Genomic DNA, 20,921 nt, shown 5'->3' on the forward strand with positions numbered 1-20,921 from the left:
CCAGCAGGGGGGCGGGGCATCAAGACAGGCGGAGCTCCGAGAGGGACTAAGAGACCGTCTACCTGCTACTCCGTAAAGGTCAGGGAGGGAAGGTTTCCGTGCACTTCCAAGCTTCCGTGAAGGAGGGTTCTTGGAAAATGAGAAATTGGGTTTGTATTATTCTCAGTGCAAATATTTCACCAATTCTCCCTTTTGGACAGCCAAAGAGAAGGGTCTCTAAATCGTCAACTTTCGCGACGCTCCCTCACTCTGAGCTCCAAGAAGTGAAGCGTGGAGGCCAAGGACTACATTTCCCAGAATGCATTGAATCTGACCCGGAAGTTTAAGTTCCGAGCTCTGAAAGACTTGTAGCGAGTGAAAATTTGCATAATATATGCCTAAAAATATACATTTAAAAATAGACGTAAAGCATACATAGATACACACGAAATGTATTTTTCTTGCTGTTAGCGAATGTCTTCTTGCCTCGATGGGAGTCATTTTTCAGAAACAGCGGCTTCTTGAGGCCACAGAGCAATTTCCCGGACCTGGAGAGGCGTCAGAGGCGTGATCCAGGTCAGACAGCGGAGGTCAGAGGGCCGAATTGGCGGGAGAATGGGTTCGTGGTCCACGGTCTGAGGCTGCGGTGGCTCTTCGAGGTCCGTTGTCCCGGGTGAGGGGCTTTGGGAGGCTGTTGATGCGGAGGAAAGTTGCCGAGAATGGGTGGCGGAGCAGGAATACACAAAACAGCGTGTTCCAAGGTTTTTTTTTTTGGGGGGGGGGGGGTGCTGCGCGGCTTAGAAGAGCCTCGCGCGACCTCCACTGCCCCAAACTGCTTCTTGGCCTCTCACGCCTTAGGATCACTTCACACATCTCGATACTCTTTCCGACTACGCGTCCTGCATCCCCAGCTCCCATCTGTATTCTCTGTGCTGCGCCCCAACTTAAACTTGCTAACTCATTTCCAACCCCTTGTTAGCCTTACTTCTTACAACTTACAACCTGTGGCCCCTGCACACTTAACCCCTGAGCATCCCAGCTGGATCTATGGGGGAGAATAGTGCCAGGGATGAGCAGTGGACTCCCACTAGGGTGCCTGTCAACTTTGTTTTAGGACCAACCAGAAGTTACAGGGTAATATTTACACCATCTACAGGCATCTTATTTACTTAAAATGGGAATTGTTATTATGTGAAACAATGCAGAGAATATTGTAATCACCTTATACCCAATCACCCCAAATTGACTATTGACATCATGATCAATTTGCGTCCTCATTTTTTTTTGCGTCCTCATTTTTTAAAAAGATAAAATAATACAGATATTATATAAGGTTGAACTTCTCTGTGTCTTCAATTCTCAGACCCAGTACCCTTTCATCTTTCCGAGACACAACTATTGTCACAATTAGCTGGATATGTTTCCAGTCTATGGGGAAAAATTCTGTGTATTCACAGTGTAAGTGTATTCATTTTGTTTTTTGATGAACATAAGTGCTGTTTTCTTTTTTTTTTTATAAGTGCTGTTTTCTATATCACTCTGTAACTTACCCTTTCGCTGTATTTTTTGAAGACTGTCCATGTTTATGTAATATTTACATCTAATTCATGTCTTTTAACAGATAATATTCCATTATATAATATATATAGTAGTTCCCGTATTCCCATTTATCCATTCTTCAACTAATGGGCATTAGAATTTTATGGTTTTTTGCTATTAGAAATATTTTATATGTCTGTACACATGGTCTTAGAGGAAGAAGGAGTTGCAGTTTCTTTATTACCAGGGAGTATAAGGATTCTTTTAAATACGGATTCTTGGTCATTCAGATCTTATGTGACTTGTATTTCTATCTTCTTTCCAGTTTTCTATTGGACTTTTGTCCTTTCTTACTGATTTGTAATATTTGAAAATATACATTCTGAATACTGTCCAAGTTTTTATGAGTTGTGGATATCTTCTTCCAGTCATTTCTACTTTAATCTTGTTTTTGTTACCTTAAAGTATTTTTCATGTTTCCATCTTTGATTCATTTGAGGATAATTTTTCAAATATGTTATGAGGTAGGGATCTACTTGTATTTTTCTTCACAAGTAGACCAAGTTTTGGGGGTTTTTTGTTGTTGTTGTTTAAAGATTTTTATTTATTTATTCATGAGAGAGAGAGAGAGAGAGAGAGGGAGAGACACAGGCAGAGGGAGAAGCAGGCGCCAATGCAGGGAGCCCGATGTGGGACTCGATCCCGGGACCCCCAGATCACGCCCTGATCTGAAGGTAGACACTAAACTGCTGAGCCGGGATCCATGGGTGGTGCAGCGGTTTGGCACCTGCCTTTGGCCCAGGGGCGATCCTGGAGACCCGGGATTGAATCCCACATCGGGCTCCCGGTGCATGGAGCCTGCTTCTCCCTCTGCCTGTGTCTCTGCCTCTCTCTCTCTCTGTGTGTGTGACTATCATAAATTAAATAAATTAAATAAATAAATAAATAAATAAATAAATAAATAAATAACTGCTGAGCCACCCAGGCATCCCTGGACCAAGTTTTTGAACACCATTTATTACCTCATCTTCTTTCTTAATATTTTATTTATTTATTCATGAGAGACACAGAGAGAGAGAGAGAGGCAGAGACACAGGCAGAGGGAGAAGCAGGCTCCATGCAGGGAGCCCGTCGTGGGACTCGATCCTAGGTCTCCAGGATCAGGCCCTGGGCTGAAGGCGGCAGTAAACCACTGAGCCACACGGGCTGCCCTACCTCATCTTTTTTTTGACAGCCTCATGACTCTGTTCTATCTTACAATCAACAGGTAAAGTCCCATTTATATGCATCTGTTTCTGGGATCTGTTTGTCTGTCTTTTTAGAATTTGTGGCCGTTTATTTGTTGATGAGTTTGTCAGAATCTTCTGCTGAAATTCTGATTGGAAGTATATTGACTTAATAAACTACTTTTTTCAATGGCTTTTTGTACCTACTGTGTTTCAGCATCTCCCCGAGGTGTGAGAGGTGATGAACATGACAAAAATCTGCATCCTAAAAGTGCTCTCTACATAGTGAGGTAAACAGGCCAGTGCCAAAAAATAAGAACTACAGCATGTACAAGCATGAGGAGGTTGGAAAGCACTTATCTTGGAGAACTGCAAGCAGTTTGATAGACTGTGATCTTCATGAAAAAGATTGTATATATCTTACTCCTCATTGTGTATTCTATACCAATGCACTGCCTGGTACCTACTAAAATATTAACTAAATAAAATATCCAAGATTGACAGCTTCAGGGTCCCCAAGCCTAGAGTGTAGTTTGGGGGCTGGCCAAGTCAGTCCTCTGTGTTAGTGATGAGAGATGGAGTTTTCACATCAAATCACAAATGTAGAAGAAAAAAAAATAAACAACGGGCATCCCAGGTGGCTCAGTGGTTTAGTGCCGCCTTCAGCCCAGGGCCTGATCCTGGAGACCTAGGATCAAGTCCCACGTTGGGCTCCCTGCATGGAGCCTGCTTCTCCCTCTGCCTGTGTCTCTGCCTCTCTCTCCTCTCTGTGTTTCTCATGAATAAATAAATGAAATCTTAGAAAAAAAATCACAAACGTATGCTGGGAGTTTCTCCAAAATAGAGACCATATCTTATTTATTATTTTTATATATCCAATACATCTTTTTTGTGCCGAGAGTAAGAAAAAATGTTGAAGTTCAATGAGTGCCTATAGTGGGAATAATCAACTCTAATTAATCTGAAGGCCTAGAAACTCATTCTGCATTCTTCCCACTTTGAAGCCATGGCACCGTATTGAATGTGACCTATGAAGAGTGCTTGACTTTTGGATGACCTTCACTGTTTCCACTGGCATAGCAATGTACCCCACTATGAGCACTCCATGACTGCTGGCCCTTTGGAGCTCAATTTTTATGGTCATTCATTCAGAAGACATTTGCTAATCTGGAACTATATGTTTCTCCCTCTTATATTGAAGATACAGAAATGAATTAGACATGAAGCTTGTCCTCTAAGAGCTTACAGTTGGTCAAGGGACATAAGACATATATTCAGATAGGGCACCTGGGTGGCTCAGTCAATTAAACTTCTGCCTTTGGCTCAGATCATAATCTCAGGGTCCTGAGATTGGGCCCTACATTGGGCTCCCTGCTCAGCAGAGAGCCTACTTCTCCCTCTCCCTCTGCCACTCCCCCTACTTGTGGTCTCTTGTTCTCTCTCTCTTTCTCTCTCTCTCTCTCTCATAAATAAATAAATCTTTAAAAAAAAAAAAATGGGATGCCTGGGTGGCTCAGCGGTTAAATGCCTGCCTTTGGCCCAGGAAGTGATCTGGAGTCCAAGGATCGAGTCCCACATCAGGCTTCCTACATGGAACCTGCTTCTCTCTCTGCCTATTTCTCTGCCTCTCTCTGTGTGTCTCTCATGAATAAGTAAAATCTTTAAAAAAAGACATATACCTAGATAATTGTAACACAGAATCAAGAGGATGGAAATATCAATTGAGCTGGTTGAGATGGAGATGATATTTGAGCATCAGAGATGCATTTGATTTGACGAGTGCAAAAGAGAAAGAACATTTCAAGCAAAGACAATGGAATGAAGAAAGTCTTGGAGATGAGGGGAAGAAATTGGAGATTGAGGGAGTAGGGAAGGAGGCAAGAAGACCAAACATTATGGCCAGAAATGTATTAGGAATCATGGACTCATTCTTAGGGGCCAGATGGGTAGCAAACAAGGGTAAAAAGGCAGGGTATAAATATTTGGGGAGAGATCACACTTAAAGGCATTCAGGCAACTTTAAAACACCTCTACCCAAGGAATTGTTGAAGCCAGGTGATGGATGAGTAAAAGTCCATTATACTAATATGTATGTTTTTGCATATATTTAAAATGTTCCATAAAGAAGTTTGGCAAAAGACAAAGTGCAGATGTCCATAATGAGCTTTCAATATTAAATAAAACAATGAGAGGTAAAATACATCCTCTGATGAAAGGAGTAGGAGCAGATGAAGCAGAAAATGTAGAGCTCTACATTATAGATACCTTGAGGGGCAAAGCTGCATTAATATTTATTAAGTACCTACCATGTAAAAAGGGATTTGCATACATCAACAAGCCCTTGAAGATTCCTAATAGGGGAGTAACAATGAAAAACAAAGTTAAGATTAATTTTGTTTTATTTTTTACTTTTTAAAAGAAGGTTGATTTTAAAGGGAAGAAAAAATTAAGATGTAATTGAACATTTGTCACATCTTTGCTATGTACTAGGTTCTAGTGGCATAATGTAGGTGAATGATTAAAGGCACAACTCATGCCTTTGGGAGTTCACCTACATATTAACCCACTATACTCATAGTAACATATTTTGTACTTGCCACTCTGTTGCCCTGTGAATGCATTCCAGTTGTTTCATGTTTGTTGGAATCTCCCCTCCGAGCCAGATCTGTTCCCTGCCCATTGCCCATCATGGGCACCAAAAACAGTCTTACTCACTGCTGCAGAAATTACCAGAGAACCAGCCATGGCTAGTTTGTTTTTCTTATGTTTTTTTCTTCAGGAGTAACGTGAGGATTCTTTCTCTTCTGGAAGCAGACAGGACCAAAACATAGGCAGTGCCAAAGTGGTGACAGAAGAAATCTTAGGAGAAAGTATTTTTGCCTTGTACTTGGGAGAACTGCTGGACCTACCATGGCTCCTGTAAAGATTAGCCACGTGGTATCATTTTCCTCTCAGGTAATGTTAATTAGCAGGCATAGTTTTTTCTTGGTGACTGAAAGGAGTGACAAGAAAAGGAGACTTGGCTGCACTTTCAGGAAACTCCCAGTTTAATCGAAGAGACATTGCCCCTTCTTTGGAGATCCAAAGTCAAAGGAAGACACATAGGTCTTGTGCTCACATTGTTCCCAGAGCAATGCAGGATGGGTAAAAGAAGCATTCCCAGGAATTAAAAGGTAAAGAAGGAAACAACCTCAGGATTCCACCCTTAGTTGGAAGGAAATTGCTAAAACTGTAGGTCTACGGTCTGTACCAGGGTAGTTACTCTCTCATTGAGAGCAGGCCAGAACACTCAAAGTCATCTCTGACCTGTGAGGATATCATCCCCACCATCAAAGGTGATCTCAGCCTCCTACCTAGAAGTTCACTTTCTGGAAATCCCGATTATCCCAATTAGATCTAGATGCTGGGCCCTGGGCCCAGGATTGATCCAATGTGGTGATTCTTAGGGACTTCCCACCCTTTCCCACCCTTTCCTCTGTTGTCATTTCTATCCGTTTACACTTTCTTCCCACTCCTCACCTTCTATTACCTTCTGTTTCTCAGAGGGTACCTTGGCATTTTGGGTGACATAAGTCTGCATTTATAGCAGGATCATTATGACAATCAAAAACATCCCCACTTATTTTGGAAAGACCTTTAAGAGAGTCTTTAAGAACTACTATATCAACTCCTAAGTGAAATAAAATAAATATTACCCATGTTCTTCTTACCAACATAATCAGCCGGAATGGTTTTCTTTATACACTGAGCCTTATAAAATGCTAGCGATCATTCCTTACCACCTAATACTGAGGTTTTCAAACTATACTCTGTGGGCACCCAGTTCTGGAAATGCAGACAGTCTTTAGGCCCCCCAACCTGTGTTTTAACCAGAGCTTTGTTTTTATTTGTGGAAAATACACACACACACACACACACACACACACACACACACACACATTTTAGGGTATTTTTTCAGTTAAGAGGATGGATTTTATTGCTAAAACAAAATTGAAAACCATGAATATAATCTCCCTCCCCTTTACTTATGGATGAAGAAACTTAGATGCAGAGAGAGAAAGTAGTTTGCTCAGGGCCTTTCCACAAAAAAATACTAATTTTGAATTCAAACCAAGAATTACTTTATTTCCAACCATCAGTTGTAAACTTAGAATAAAAATCCTTGCCTTTCTTTTCTCATAGGGTTAAAGATAAATAGATGTCTGTGAAAGCGCTTTATAAATGAAAAGAAAGAAATAGTGCAGTGTGGTGGTTAAGAGCTCTGGATTCAGAAACAGGTGTTCTAACTTTGGTTATTTGGCTTTGTGGCCTTGGGTAAGTTTCTGAACCTAAGCTCAGCTTATCGATCTGTTAATTAAGAAACTGTTAAGTAAACTAAATAGTAAACTAAAGTGTTACAAGGAGGGATGCCTGGGTCGCTCAGTGGTTGAGCGTCTGCCTTTGGCTCAGGATGTGATCCCGGAGACCTGGGATCGAGTTCCACATCAGGCTCCCTGCATGGAGCCTGCTTCTCCCTCTGCCTCTGTGTGTGTGTGTGGATAAATAAATAAAATCTTTTAAAAAAAAAAAAAGTGTTAGGAGGATGAAATGAGGTAGTTTTGTAAATAAAGGAGGGGTAAACGGTCTGTAAATCCCTTGTCATGTGATAACTGTATTTTTATGGACCATGTAGTGTTCCTTCTACCATGTTAAAATGCCTGGAAAGGTTTGAGAATGTAGGGGTCCCTCCTTTGCGGGCATCCTTCTTGGCTTTGGTTCAGTGAGTTTTCTGATTTGCTCCGTCTCTCTCTGACATAGGATCCCAAGTATCCTGTGGAGAACTTGCTGAACCCAGACAGTCCAAGGGGACCTTGGCTCAGCTGCCCTCAGGACAAGAGTGGGCAACTGAAAGTAGAACTCCAGCTGGAGAGGGTAGTGCCCATTGGCTACATTGATGTGGGTGAGTGAGTTCTCCGAGCTCTGGAAACCTCTGTGTGAGACACAGGAGTAACATTCCCCTCCAAATGTGCCACCAAAATGTCTCTATTCAGTCGAACTGAGCACCTTCCATGGTGTGAACGTGAGATATGGCCCTTGCCCTGGGGACAGGTGTATGGTGTTGGCAAACTCTGAGGATTCTGTTCACATAGAATGCAACAGGGATAGCATTCCCTGAATTATGCAATATACCTGCCCTGCTTTGATCTGAGCAGACTGGGTAAAGCCTGAGGACACTGACATAATTATAAATGCCAAGATGTAGAACCTGTATACACCTCTAAATATCATTGTCAAGAGCAGGCTGGGGCTGAGCTCTGCATACTAATCTAAGAAGGCTCCATAGGAGTTTATGGGCTGAGAAGGTTGGCCTTAGAATTCTCTGGAGTAGAGAATTGACATATACCATTGGTCTCAGCTCTGTCAGGACGGAGAGGTGTCAGGCTCCTTAGCAGGGGTTAATAGAGAAATATTAGCATTGCCTGCCAGAGCCAGAGGGTGAGGAAACAGAAAGTCTACTGAGTCAGGGAAGGTTTCCAGCTGGTAGGACCACTGTGAACCTTCATATTGTTATTTTGTGGACTGAGATCTCGTCCACTTCAAGTGCTGGCTCACTATGTTCCTTGATCTTTCTAGGCTTCCAAATAGCCCCAGAGTAGAAGAATGTCCTTTTCCTACCCAATTCTTTGTGCGCAGTAGGGGGAGCATCTGTCTTCCCGTCACCTTTAAATTCTTCTCTCAACCTTTTGTCCCCAGGTAACTGTGGCTGTGCTTTCCTGCAAATTGATGTGGGCCGTTCTTCCTGGTCCCTGGACAGACCTTTTGTTACCCTGCTCCCTGCAACCATGCTCATGTCCTTAGCTGATTCAAAGCAGGGGAAAAACCGCTCAAGTGTCCGCATGTTTAAGGATGGTAAGGAAGGGCACCTCCGTGGCTCAGTTAAGCGTCTGCCTTTGGCTCAGGTCATGATCCCAGGGTCCTGGGATTGAGCCCCATGTCAGGCTCCGCTTTCAGCGAGGAATCTGCTTCTTCATCTCCCTCTGCCCCTCCCCCTGCTTGTACTCATCTTGCACAGTCTCTCTCTCTCTCTCATAAATTAATAAAATCTTGAAAAATTAAAAAAAAATTTAATTAGGCGACTTCCCTGACTCAGGCCACCTCTCCGGGTCAGGGAACCTCGCCCAGGAGCGTTCCCTATTAAAGCACTCTCGAACCTAAAAAAAAAAAAAAAAATTTATTAAAAAATAAAAATGGTAAGGAAGGCGAAAAGCAGAAATGAGAGAGTCTGAGCAAGAAAGATTATAAAAAAGAGATGCTGTGCTGTGAAGCTAGATGACCTGCTATAGAGGGCCATGGAGCTGAGCTGGTTGGTGGGCTTGGAGGAGGGGCCTGTGCAGGTGCTCAGTTATATCTGGGGTAGGTAGGGAGCGAACAGCTGTGTGGTGTGTTTGTGTATGAGTTCTCTGTGATGAGAATAGATGATAGCCGGGAATATTGATAAGCTATGATTTGTATTTACACATAACATGATTGGGTGGAGGTGGCTATAGAACTCTTATTTGTGAGTGGTGTTTTTATTTGTACAAATGTACATTAGTGTGAGTACAGTAGTCCCCCTGCAGTCAACCACAGCCCAGAAGCAGATGATGCTCCCTCTGACATAATGTCAAAAGGTCAAGTAGTAGTGCCTGCATCAGTCACCTCACTTCATTTCATCACGTAGGCATTTTATCATCTCATAGCATCACAAGAAAAAGGGTGAGTAGATTACGATGTTTTGAGAGAGGGAGACCACATTCATATAACTTTAATTATAATATATTACTATAATTGCTCTATTTTATTATTAGTTATTGTTGTTAATCTCTCCCTGTGCCTTATTTATAAGTTCAGCTTTATCATAGGTATGCACATATAGGAAAAAGCAGTTTGTATCTGTAGTTTCAAGCATCCACTAGGAGTCTTGGAACATGTGCCCTACAGATAAGGATGGACAACTATACACGTGTTAGTAGAGAATGTTTCTGTAAGTGATAGAAAACTATAGGATGGCTATATTGAGGTACTATACGGTAATTCCTGAGTGCCAATCTATGCAAATCTCTGTGTTCACTACGCTCTGCAGAAGAAATATAAGATCTGATTCCTGGCCTCTGGGGATTTACAGTCTAGCAAGGATTTATCTATGTTGAAATTCAGGTGTTTGTAATGTCTCAAAGGAAGAGTGATATGGAAGGAGCACAGGAGGTGCAGGAGCTGAGGTACTACCAGATAGGATAGTGCTGGGAGCTAAAGGTGGAAAGGGTTTGCAGTATTGGTATGTCATAGTGTGAAGGCCATGGAGTGCTGAGGGAGGCAGAGGTCTCGTGGTCCAGGAAGAGTAGATACAGCTCCCTACCAGGCAGGTGGTCACCTCAGACCCCAGAGCTACAGGTACATCCTGTAAAATAAGATATTGAGAAGGTCCCCAGAAAGTTGTAGCATGAAGATGTGCTCATGCCGGGCATGGTGTGGGACGCTGAGGAGGGATGGTGGGAAGGCAAGGCCCTGAGTCTGAGTGCACCTTGATGGGTCTGCATGGTGCTGCATGCCAAGCACCAAGGCATGAAGGGCCAGTTACTGATGACCTCCATTCTTCCTTTTGTTGGAGTTTACCCTATGCAGTCCGTCTCTTCTTCTCTCTCCTCAGTACTGACCTTCTCATCCTTTCTCCCTTCCATTCACACATTTCCTTTCCCTCTCATTTTCTTTCTTTTTCCTTTGAGGTGATTTCCTGGCTCCAGCCTCAGGTGAGTCATGGGATCGACTTCGCCTGACCTGCTCCCAACCATTCACACGTCAGCAGTCTTTTGGCCTGGCCTTCCTCCGGGTGTGTTCCTCCCTGGACTCCTTAGATGACCCTGTGAGGGCTCCCTCAGCCCCCGAGAGCTCTAGGCTGAGCCAGGTATGTACGATACTAGAACAAGGACTTCGTATTTTCCTACCTTTTTTTTCAATTTCTGGGTAGAAAGCTGGTGCTTGATTGAGGGATAAACACGTGTGCACGTACACATACACACTCAAATAAAAACATAAATGGGCTTGCTACCCTTTCTTACAGGTGCCAGTTAACACCTCTCCTCCCCATTGATCCGTGGGAGACTCAAGGGAGTGAGCCTTCAGTACTGTGAAGCTATTAGACCACTCATTCTTTATCAGGAGTGAAGTTTCTTTCTGGATTCAAACTTAATCTCATCCTTTAGGCTTAGGTTCCTGTGGGCTATAGCTTTCATCAGACTTTTCCTTCCGGCACCTGCAAGTCCTGGGGCTCACTTACTGTCTGTCCATCATCATTCTCACCTGACCCACCTGCCAGGAGAACAAGTTATAATCTTAGATACGTGTTCTGCAATTTCATCTGTTTTCCTGCCTTCTCTCCCCTCACAGCACACAAATACTGCTAAGAGACAATGGATAGGTATCTGGTCAGTTTCTCTCCCCTTGTCTCAGCCAGTCTTCTAGTTATTTTTTTCCTCCTAAGCCTATTCTGACTCCCCCTGCTTTCTTGCCACTGGTGTCTTCATTAATCTTTCTGATACCCTCCATCATAATTCACTCACAAACAAGTACAAAGACAGAATCACATACAGCTAGAGTCATAGAATTCTAGAGGTGAAAAAATACTTAGAGATCATCAGGCCTCATTCTGCACCTCATTCTCCATCTCAGCTAGGAGAACCTCCATATTCAGATTCACATAGTGACTCAGAGCAGAGGAGGGACTAGAGATCAATTCTCCTGCCATTGTACCACAGGCCTTCCTATGCACACAGTATAGCTCTAGAAGCTCCAAACATCTGACATCACCAAAAGAAGCTCAGCCCCAGGAGTCAATGTCACAGGTGTCATTGCTGTTAAAGTTACTGAGAAAAACAAGAGACTGGGCGTGGAGAAGAGAAGAGGAGATGCTTTTGTAGTATAGCCTTGGGAGAGACCCAGGGAACTGAGACAAAGTAGAGCCTAGCCTGAGATTTACTCCTCCTTCTTTGGAAGGGCTAAAAAATGCAGCAGGACCAGTGGAAACAGTTCCAGTTCCAGCCAGATTCTGGTACTGCAGTGCCCAGGGGCTGATACGAATGGAGCTACAGCCCCGTGGCCCCGGCTCCAATTAAACGGAAGCTCTGCGAAATTAGGGACCTGTTTGCCTTACTCCATACTGGTTCTTGGCAGCTAGAACAGAGCATGCAAGTGGGTTTTTACAATAACTGATCATCCAGGGGCAAATTGCAGATAGGAACACCATAAAATTTACCAACCAAACTGAGAGACATTTAAAGTGCAAAAAAGAGTGCCATTAATTATATCAAGACAACAGTATCATCCCAGGCGAATCAGGACATGTGGTCTCCCTAATTATAGGCTAAATAAGAGTTTCTTAGAACCTTTTCCATTTTGGCCATCTAAATTACCCTGCACTGGGGATCCCTGGGTGGCTCAGCGGTTTGGTGCCTGCCTTCGGCCCAGGGTGTGATCCTGGGGTCCTGGGATCGAGTTCCGCATCGGACTCCCTGCGTGGAGCCTGCTTCTCCTTCTGCCTGTGTCTCTCCCTGTTTCTCTCATGAATAAATAAATTTTTAAAAATTTTTAAAAAATTACCCTGTACCTTTAAGACCCAGGTGGGATAGCAGAGGGACTCAGCAGCCCCAGAGCCATAATGTCAAAGGTGTTGAACATTAGTAGCAGAGTGAAACATACTGCACACACCTCAGTGAAACCACGGGGAAAGAGATCCCGAAACATTTCTACTCCTAAGGGTTGGTGCATGGAAATAGGTTGATGGCACTTGGTTTTATAATTTAAGATATCTAAAATTCCATAGGTTTTTTTTCCCTAATGTGTCATTCTAGTGGTATATTATAGTGAAAGCAAAACATAAGGGCTTTTTAGCCCTATGAAATAAGATCTTTTGTGGCACTGGTTTTTCCAGTTAGGAAACAGAAGCACAGAGAAATTTAGTGAGATGCCCCAGGTCATGTGACCAAATAAGCCAAGCGACCTGACTACACTTAATTTGTGCATAGGAGCCCAATTCCTAATCTCATTTAGAGTTAAATAAACCCATCCAGTTATCTTTTCTAGTAACATTCACTGTAAAATTTATGAGACAAGGCAAAGAAAAAATAAAATCCCTGGAAAATTAAAATATTTCAAAATTAGTGATAGGTCCAAGATGAAACTATGATGGCACTTATAAAGTATTAAACCATGAATGCGATTACTTAAATAAATATAACAAGCTGTGAATGTGAACAAAAATACTACTTCTCATATTTGCAGAATGAAGCCAAGGTCATGCTTCACAAGAAAGATGTTTATCTCTAATAGAATCTGTGATAAGGGCGCCTGAGTGGCTTAGTTGGTAGAGTATTGGACTCTTGATTTCAGCTCAGGTCTTGATTTCAGCTCAGGTCTTGATCTCAAGGTCATGAGTTCAAGCCCCATGTTGGGCACAGAGCCTACATGCATACATATTAAAAAGAAGAGTGTGATAGAAGAATCAGAGCTGCAAATTAAGGACAAAATTTTTTACTTCTTTTAAATTCAAGGGAAAAAGGAAATTTGGAAAAATAAAAAAGGAAATAGGTACAAATGAATTGACATGGATAAATTGAATTTTGAAAAATAGAAACTGTAGCACATGCCACATAAAATCTATATGGAAATGATCTATTGCATGATTATCATATGCAGACATTTCTAGAGTTAGAAGTAAAGAGGTTTATAAAATACCTATGATAGTTACATATAGTGGCTACTGCTAGTGGCTAGGCTAATACTTGTGGTATCTATATATACATATGTACATACACATCTCTTTCTATCAATAGGTAGAAATGATGGCTAAAATTGATAGGTTTTTAGTTGCAGGTGAACAAAATTGTACACAAAAGAAATCATACTGGAAATTAAACAATATTATTAAATAATATTTAGAAGAGAAAAATTATAAGAATGTTCTCTTTTGAACTATTTTTAAATACAGAGAAACATGGGTATATTTCTTTCTCTCCTAGGTGTATAAAGAGAGAGAAGTGATTTGAGTTTTGTACCTACACGAATCAATTTTATGTACATACAGATTGAAACTACATATGTATATATGTAGTTTATATGTAGCATATATATATATATATATATATATATATATATATATATATGCTTTCCAAAGTTTGCACATGATTGTCAGTCCTCTGGCCCTGTTTTTCCCAAAAGCATATATTCTTTGATCTTTCTGAATAATGACAAAACCCTTAGCATTGGGAAACTAAGTATACAAAACTACTGGATCTCATACCCTAGAGCCGGAAGAGAGTGTGCGCACAAGCAAAAGTACCACATAAAGTTATAATAAATATACTTACTCATTAAGGTGAAGTCCTCAGGTTTGGGACTACCCTGATACTTGGTGGCAGTGCCCCCTGGTGGTGAATGTGTGTTCTCCATTTTCTTCTCAGGGTTCTGATGCTCAGGAGTCTGGTCCCAGTCCCTGGCTTGCTAATCCTTCCATTCGGAGGACATTCTTCCCAGATCCTCAGACGTATGTAGCTACCAGAATCGAGTTTGCTTGTCCACTTTTCATTTTTTTCTCCTAAAAAAAGGAAAGCCTACCAAATCATTCACAGGCACTAACTGCCTGGTTTCCCCCCACTTAATCACATCCTCTAGACCTAACTCTGTATATCAAAGTGGCTTTCTTGGTTAGATGCTACCGACTTGGGTGAGCAGAATGAGAGTCTCTGTTCTGAATGAAACCAAGTCTCTGTTTTCTCTGCAGGAGCACCAAGGACAATTCAGAGCTTAGGGATATCCTAAAGCACCTGCAGCCAGGGTCTTTGGGACGTTCAGCCCGCATGGTGCTTTCAGCTGCCCGCAGGGTACCCCCTGCGAGTGTGGCAAACACAAAAACCAGCCACGTGGAACCAGGTCCCAGTCACCCAGCCAGCGCAGGTGAGTCCCCACAACCTGCCTTTGGCTCCTCACTCTCCCTAGCCCCATCCTTCCTCCCTGAATCCACTGCTACTATCCAAGGATGCCTTACCAATGAGACTTCATGTGGGAAAAATACAGTTGTCAGTATCTTGTTACCAGAAGAGAAATCAGATACTGTATAGTAATAATTGAAATAACACTGGCCTGGAAGTCAGGAATCCATATCCCTTTGGGCCCCAACTCCCACATCTTCAAAGTGAAGGAATTAAAGCATATGAATAGAGGCCTCTTGCACCATTAATGTCTTGTGATCCCTTCAGAAGGACAGTTAAGTCAGAGTAGTGGTGTATGGAGCATATTGAGTAAAGTAAGGGAATAGCATGATTTTATCACAGAGGAAGAGAGGATTAAAAATGTCGTAGCTCCTACTTTGCACCAGACAATGCAAGGGCACTTTTACTAACTTAAGTATTTAATGTTCATAACAAACCTATGAGGTAGATACTGTTACTGTTATATTCATTTTACAAAAGAACCTAAGGTTCAGAAAGGTTCTGAATCATATAGTTAATAAGTGGCAAAACCAGAATTTGAACCCCAGAGTTCTTGGTTTTTACTGTTCTAGACAGCAAGAGAGAAAATAAGTAGAGTTTCATTGAAAACCTTTAGTTTCACTCATTGCTTCATTGGGAATTTTTTTTTTTAAGATTTTATTTATTCATGAGACACAGAAAGAGGCAGAGACCTAGGCAGAGGGAGAAGCAGGCTCCCTGCAGGGAGCCTGATGTGGGTTCGATCCCAGGATTCCACATCCTGAGCCAAAGGCAGACACTCAACCACTGAGCCACCCAGGTGGCTCAATTTTTTTTTTTTTTTTTTTAATCTGACAAAGAGAAAGAACAGACAAGCAGGAGGAGTTGCAGGCAGAGGGAGAGAGAAAAGCAGGCTCTCTGCTGAGCAGGGAGCCCGATGCGGGACTCAGTCCCAGGACTCTGGGGTCATGACCTGAGCTGAAGGCAGATGTTTAACCAACTGAGCCACCCAAGCACCTTCATTGAAAACATTTTTAAAAAGGAAACAGAAAAAAAATAATAAAATAAAAAAAATAAAAAGGAAACAGTTTGGGCACCTGGGTGGCTCAGTGATCTGAGCCCTAGCTCACTCTCTTGGTTGTTGGTAGGATTCAATTCCTCCTGGGCTGTCAGACTTCCCTCACTTCCTTCACCATGAGAGCCTAGAGCATCTCATAGTGTAGAAGCTTGCTTCATCACAGTAAGCAAGCTACAGAGCAAGGGGGCAGGCAGCAAGAAAGAGGTCAGTGGGGTGCCTGGCTGGCCAAGTCGGAAGACCATGAGACTCTTAATCTCGAGGTTCTAAGGTCGAGCCCCATGATGGATATAGAGATTACTAAAATATAAATAAACTTTTATGAAAAGAAAAAAGTCAGTCTTTTATAACCTAATCACAGGACTGGCATCCTATCACTTCTTGCCATAATCTGTTTATTCGAAGCAAATTACTAGGTTTTGGCTAAATTAAGCAGGAAGCATGAGTACCAGGAGACAGGAATCAATAGGACTCATTTCAGAAGCGGTGTGCCATAAGGAAGGATATAGTTTATTATTTTAAGAGACAGAAAATAGGAAGGAACTAATCTTTTGGGGATACCAGATCAGCTGGGCACTGGAGCTATGAAACTACCTTGGAAAATACTAAATACTATATAAAATGTTTCTTAAGTTCCAAATAGCTGGACAAATGGTTGTTGCTGGGTTTTGTTGCCACTCATTGGATAGATATTTATTGAGTATCTCTATGTGCAAGGCTCTGTGCTGGGTGTCAGGAATACCACAGTAAATAAAATAGTAGTGCTGCTACCCAAATGGAGAGACATCTCCATGTCATACAAGTAAGTCTGAAACGTCAGACTGTGATAAGTACCTCAGAAGCAAAGCATAATAGGATGATCAGATTTAGATTAGAGAATCCAGGGAAAGTGCCTCACATGAATTAGCATCTCATCAAAGACTTGAAGAGTGAGAAAGAATTAGCCAGGCAAAAAAGATAGAAAGAATATTCTTAAAAGAAGGAACATCAGGGTGCCTGGGTGGCTCAGTCGGTTAAGCATATGCCTTTGGCTCAGATCATGATCTCGGGGTCCTGGGATTGAGCCCCACTTCAGGCTCCTTGCTCAGTGGGGAGTCTGCTTGTTACTCTCCCTCTGCCCCTCCCCGCACTCTACTCTCTTTCTCCCAAATAAATAAATCAAATCTTTAAAAAAGAAGAAGAAATATCATATGTGAAGGCCTTTTTGTTCATGTACTAGATTTAATGAGTATTTCTAACACAGAGCTCAGACCAGAGGAGCAAAACTCCGTGAATGATGTGGGCAGGACAAAGAGACGGAAGGTACAAGCCCACAGGTGAGTAGGTCAACCTGAAAGACCCACATCACCTCCCCAAATCTTATTGCCCTTCTACACCTGTCCTTCTTTTCCTACTTGTGTCTTAGTGGGGTCAGAGAGTACCATTGGTACTCCTACTTGTTTCTTTTTTTTTTTTTTCTCCTACTTGTTTCTTGATCTCCGTGTCCAGACCTAGAAGGTAAGTAGAGAAAAGATGTCCTTGTCTACATGTTGCTAGTTAGGCAAGGAGGTAGCTCTATAGTGAATTAGAATCTGAAGATGAACACACACTGTGTCTCATGGACTTTGTTAAAATGAAATCTTTTTCTGTTTCAAAGAATACTGTCAAGAAAATAAAAATAAAAAGAACACACAGAATATGTGAGAAAATATTTGCATATCATATTCATAAGGGACTTTTTTTCTAGAATACATAGAGAACGCTTACAACTTAACAATAAAAAGATAACCTAATTTTTTAGTGGACAAAAGATCTGAATAGACTTTTCTCCAGAGAAGATATACAAATGGCCAACAAGCACATGAAAAGATGCTTAATATCATTAGCCATCAGAGAAAAGCAAATCAAAACCACAGTGATCAACCCACTAGGTTAACAGTAATCAAAAAGACAGTAGCAGAGGCTCCTGGCTTGCTCAGTCAGTAAAGCATGCAACCCTTGATCGCAGGGTCCTGAGTTGGAGTCCCACATAGGGTATAGAACTTACTTTAAAAGTAAATTTTTTAAAAGACAATAACAAATGTTGGCAAAGATGTGGAGAAATTGGAACTGTCATACACTGCTAGTGAAAATGTAAAATGGTGCACCCACTCTGATAAAATCTGGCAGTTCTTCAAAAGGCTAAATATAGAATTATCATATGACCCAACAATTCCACTTCTAGGAATAGACCCCAAAGAATGGACAACAGGGGCGACTGGGTGTCTCAGTCAGTTAAAGAGTCTGCCTTTGGCTCAGCTCATGATCTCAGGGGATCAAGCCCTGCATCTGGCTCCCTGCTCAGGTGAGCAGGGAGCCTGCTTCTCCCTCTCTCTCTGCCCTCCCCCCCACACACTAGTGCTTCTCTCTCTCTCTCTCAAATAAATAAAATCTTTTAAAAAAAAATAATAATTGAGGGGATTCCTGGGTGGCTCAGCGGTTTGGCGCCCACCTTTGGCCCGGGGCGCAATCCTGGAGTCCCGGGATTGAGTCCCATGTCGGGCTCCCTGCATGGAGCCTGCTTCCCCCTCTACCTGTGTCTCTGCCTCTCTCTCTGTGTCTCTCATGAATAAATAAAATCTTAAAAAAAAAATTGATAACAGGTGTTCACACTAAAACATATAGACAAAGGCTCATAGCAACATTATTTATGATCGTCAAAAAGTAGAAACAGCCCAAATGTCCATCAACTGATGATCAGATAAACAGGATGTGGTATATTGATACCATAGAATATTGTTCAACCATGAAAGAAGAATAAAGTACTGATGCAAGCTACAATATGGATGAATCTTGAAACATGCTAAGTGACAGAAGTCAGTCAAAAAAGACCACACAGTATATAATTGCATGTATATGAAATGTCCAAAATAGACAAATCCACAGAGACAGAAGGTAAATTAGTGGTTGCTAGGGCCTGGCAGGGGGGCAGGGGGTGTTTAGTGACTACTAGTGGGTTTAGGGTTTCCTTTTGGGGTGATAAAAATGTTCTAGAATAGGTAGTCGTGGTGGTTATATAGCCTTGTGAATATCCCAAAGCTGTATATTAAAGTATACTTTAATAGGATGAATTTTATTGGATGTGCATTATATCTCAATAAAAGAATAATTTTTAAAACCTGAAAGCAATAAGAGAACTTCTGGACTCAGATGTTCAAGGCTACATGACTTCCCTCAATTTGGGTCCATTAAGCTTCTGCTTCTACATCTAGGAGTCCACACTCTTGTGTCCTAACCTGAGGCTCCTTCAGCCCCTGTGGCCTCTTACTAATAGCTGGTCTTTCTTCTTTCTCACAGGCCTTTATCCAGCTCGAACTCGAGGCCCAACCAGAGGAGGACAGCAAAGGCAGGTCAGAGAGAACACCACCGACCCCAGGCTCAAAGCAGTGAGGTCCAGGACAGTGCACAGTGCCCCGTTTGTGCAGGTGAGCTGCTGGGGCCCAGGGGGTTATTGTGGGACTACGAGGCCTCCCTTGAGGGAAGACTAGGAGACCTGGGAATGTTGCCAGGGAACATTCGAGCTTGGACTCCTGGTCTTCTCCACGGTTACATACAAGTCCGCATTGAACACATGCTCACATTGTGTTGGTCAAGCTAAAGAAAGGACTCAGGCCCTATCCCCAGAGGAAACATGAAACAAAACAATATGAAATACTATCAGAGAGAGCCTAGCATTTCCTTCCCAACTGTTTCCTCCGGGTCCCAATTCTCTAAGTCCCCGTTCAAATGGTGCTTATCTGCCAAATCTTGTCTGATCTTTTCAGATCATCTTTCCCAGCTGAGCCCCTGCAGCATTCTCAGATTACCTTGCACTTAGCACATCTCACCTCTGCTTTGTTTCACAGCCTCCTGTGGCCGTAGCTTCTCTTTACCCCTGAACTCTGCAGTGCAGAAGGACTTGCCTAGGTCTCTGCCCCCCAGCTCCGGGCACAGTGTAGGGCCTACAGTAAACCCTTGATGAATGTTTGCTGTCAGGTGTAGAATATCCAGCCAGAATAAATTTCCCGCAAAAACAATCACATGGGGGTGGCATCCTGCCTGGAAGTGGGCCCAACTTCGCTAACCTCTTTCTCTTCCCCCTTAGGCTCCTTCAGCACCGAGGTTCTTCCCTGGCATGCTGCCACTTGTGGAGAGACCTCCCTGCCTCTCCCAGCCTCGCCCTCCTCATCACCATCTTCATCGCAGTCCGTGCTATGGGTGTCCTCCCCAGAGAGCTCACCACCCGCTTCCTGGGTCCAGTGCCCTATATGCCAGTTGTGGTTCTTAGCAGGAGAAATAGAAGAACATGCCAGCACATGTGGGGAGGTCCCACAGACATGAGCCAGGAAGTCCTATGGTTTTGGCCTCCCCACCCTCTATGACTGACACTGGGGCGTGGACCTCACAACAACTGAGAAGAGCTGATAATGCCAAGCTGCCCTCTCTTCTCTCCACTGGTTCCCTCAGGACTCTGCCTGAGGGCACATCTGGGCCCAACCTGGTCTCCACTCCCAATTGTCAAGGCTTCTGTCGCTATGGCACCCTATTCTCCCAAGACCACTCCATCCTTTTCCCCTTTGTAACTTCTGGGTTAGAACTGGTGATCTCTCTAGGGCTTCGGGACACAATCCAGAATGCCTTCCTCTCAGTGAGTGATGCACACCCTCATGTTCGTTTTCCTGAAAGGAAAACTGAGACCCAGTGAAACAAAAGGACTGCCTAGCAAATAAGATCTTGTGGTATACTTGGAAGTTGAGGGTGATTTTTGAGCATGAGACTAACCTTTAGCATCCCATGACCTTAACCCCCAGTATCATGTGTGGATTCCCTCCCTAGATACAATCAAGTAACAGTGTTGCTTGAAGAACTTGAAGCAAGTTCTTTATCTTGGACCCAGAATTAACCCTCAGTAACAGAAAACCCCTGTCATCCTGCTTGCAGAGCCCTTCTAGGGATCAGATGGGTTGATGACTAAGGAATGGATCTCAGCTTGGCTGCGGAACCTTGCGCAAATCCCAGTCCCCATTCCCATCTGTACAATGAGGCAGTTGGACTAGAGGGTCTCTAAGGTCCCCTCCACCTGTGACATTCTCAATTCTATTCCCGCCTTTCTGGAGCAACTACATC

General features: G+C 42.8%; 1 protein-coding gene across 1 annotated transcript; it reads left to right on the forward strand.

Annotated features, from left to right (window-relative positions):
• Positions 1–60: 60 nt before the first annotated feature.
• XNDC1 (Xrcc1 N-terminal domain containing 1) lies at positions 61–20,538 on the forward strand. Its single transcript, NM_001374471.1, is given in 10 exon segments — positions 61–638; positions 5,524–5,699; positions 7,542–7,683; positions 8,478–8,633; positions 10,487–10,665; positions 14,216–14,298; positions 14,536–14,708; positions 17,041–17,113; positions 19,113–19,240; positions 19,900–20,538. Coding segments are annotated over 9 exon segments (1,215 nt in total). The 5' UTR covers positions 61–638; positions 5,524–5,654; the 3' UTR covers positions 20,136–20,538.
• Positions 20,539–20,921: the final 383 nt, after the last annotated feature.

This window comes from Canis lupus, chromosome 21 (genome assembly GCF_011100685.1).
Source record: "Canis lupus familiaris isolate Mischka breed German Shepherd chromosome 21, alternate assembly UU_Cfam_GSD_1.0, whole genome shotgun sequence".
Classification (NCBI taxonomy): Eukaryota; Metazoa; Chordata; class Mammalia; order Carnivora; family Canidae; genus Canis; species Canis lupus.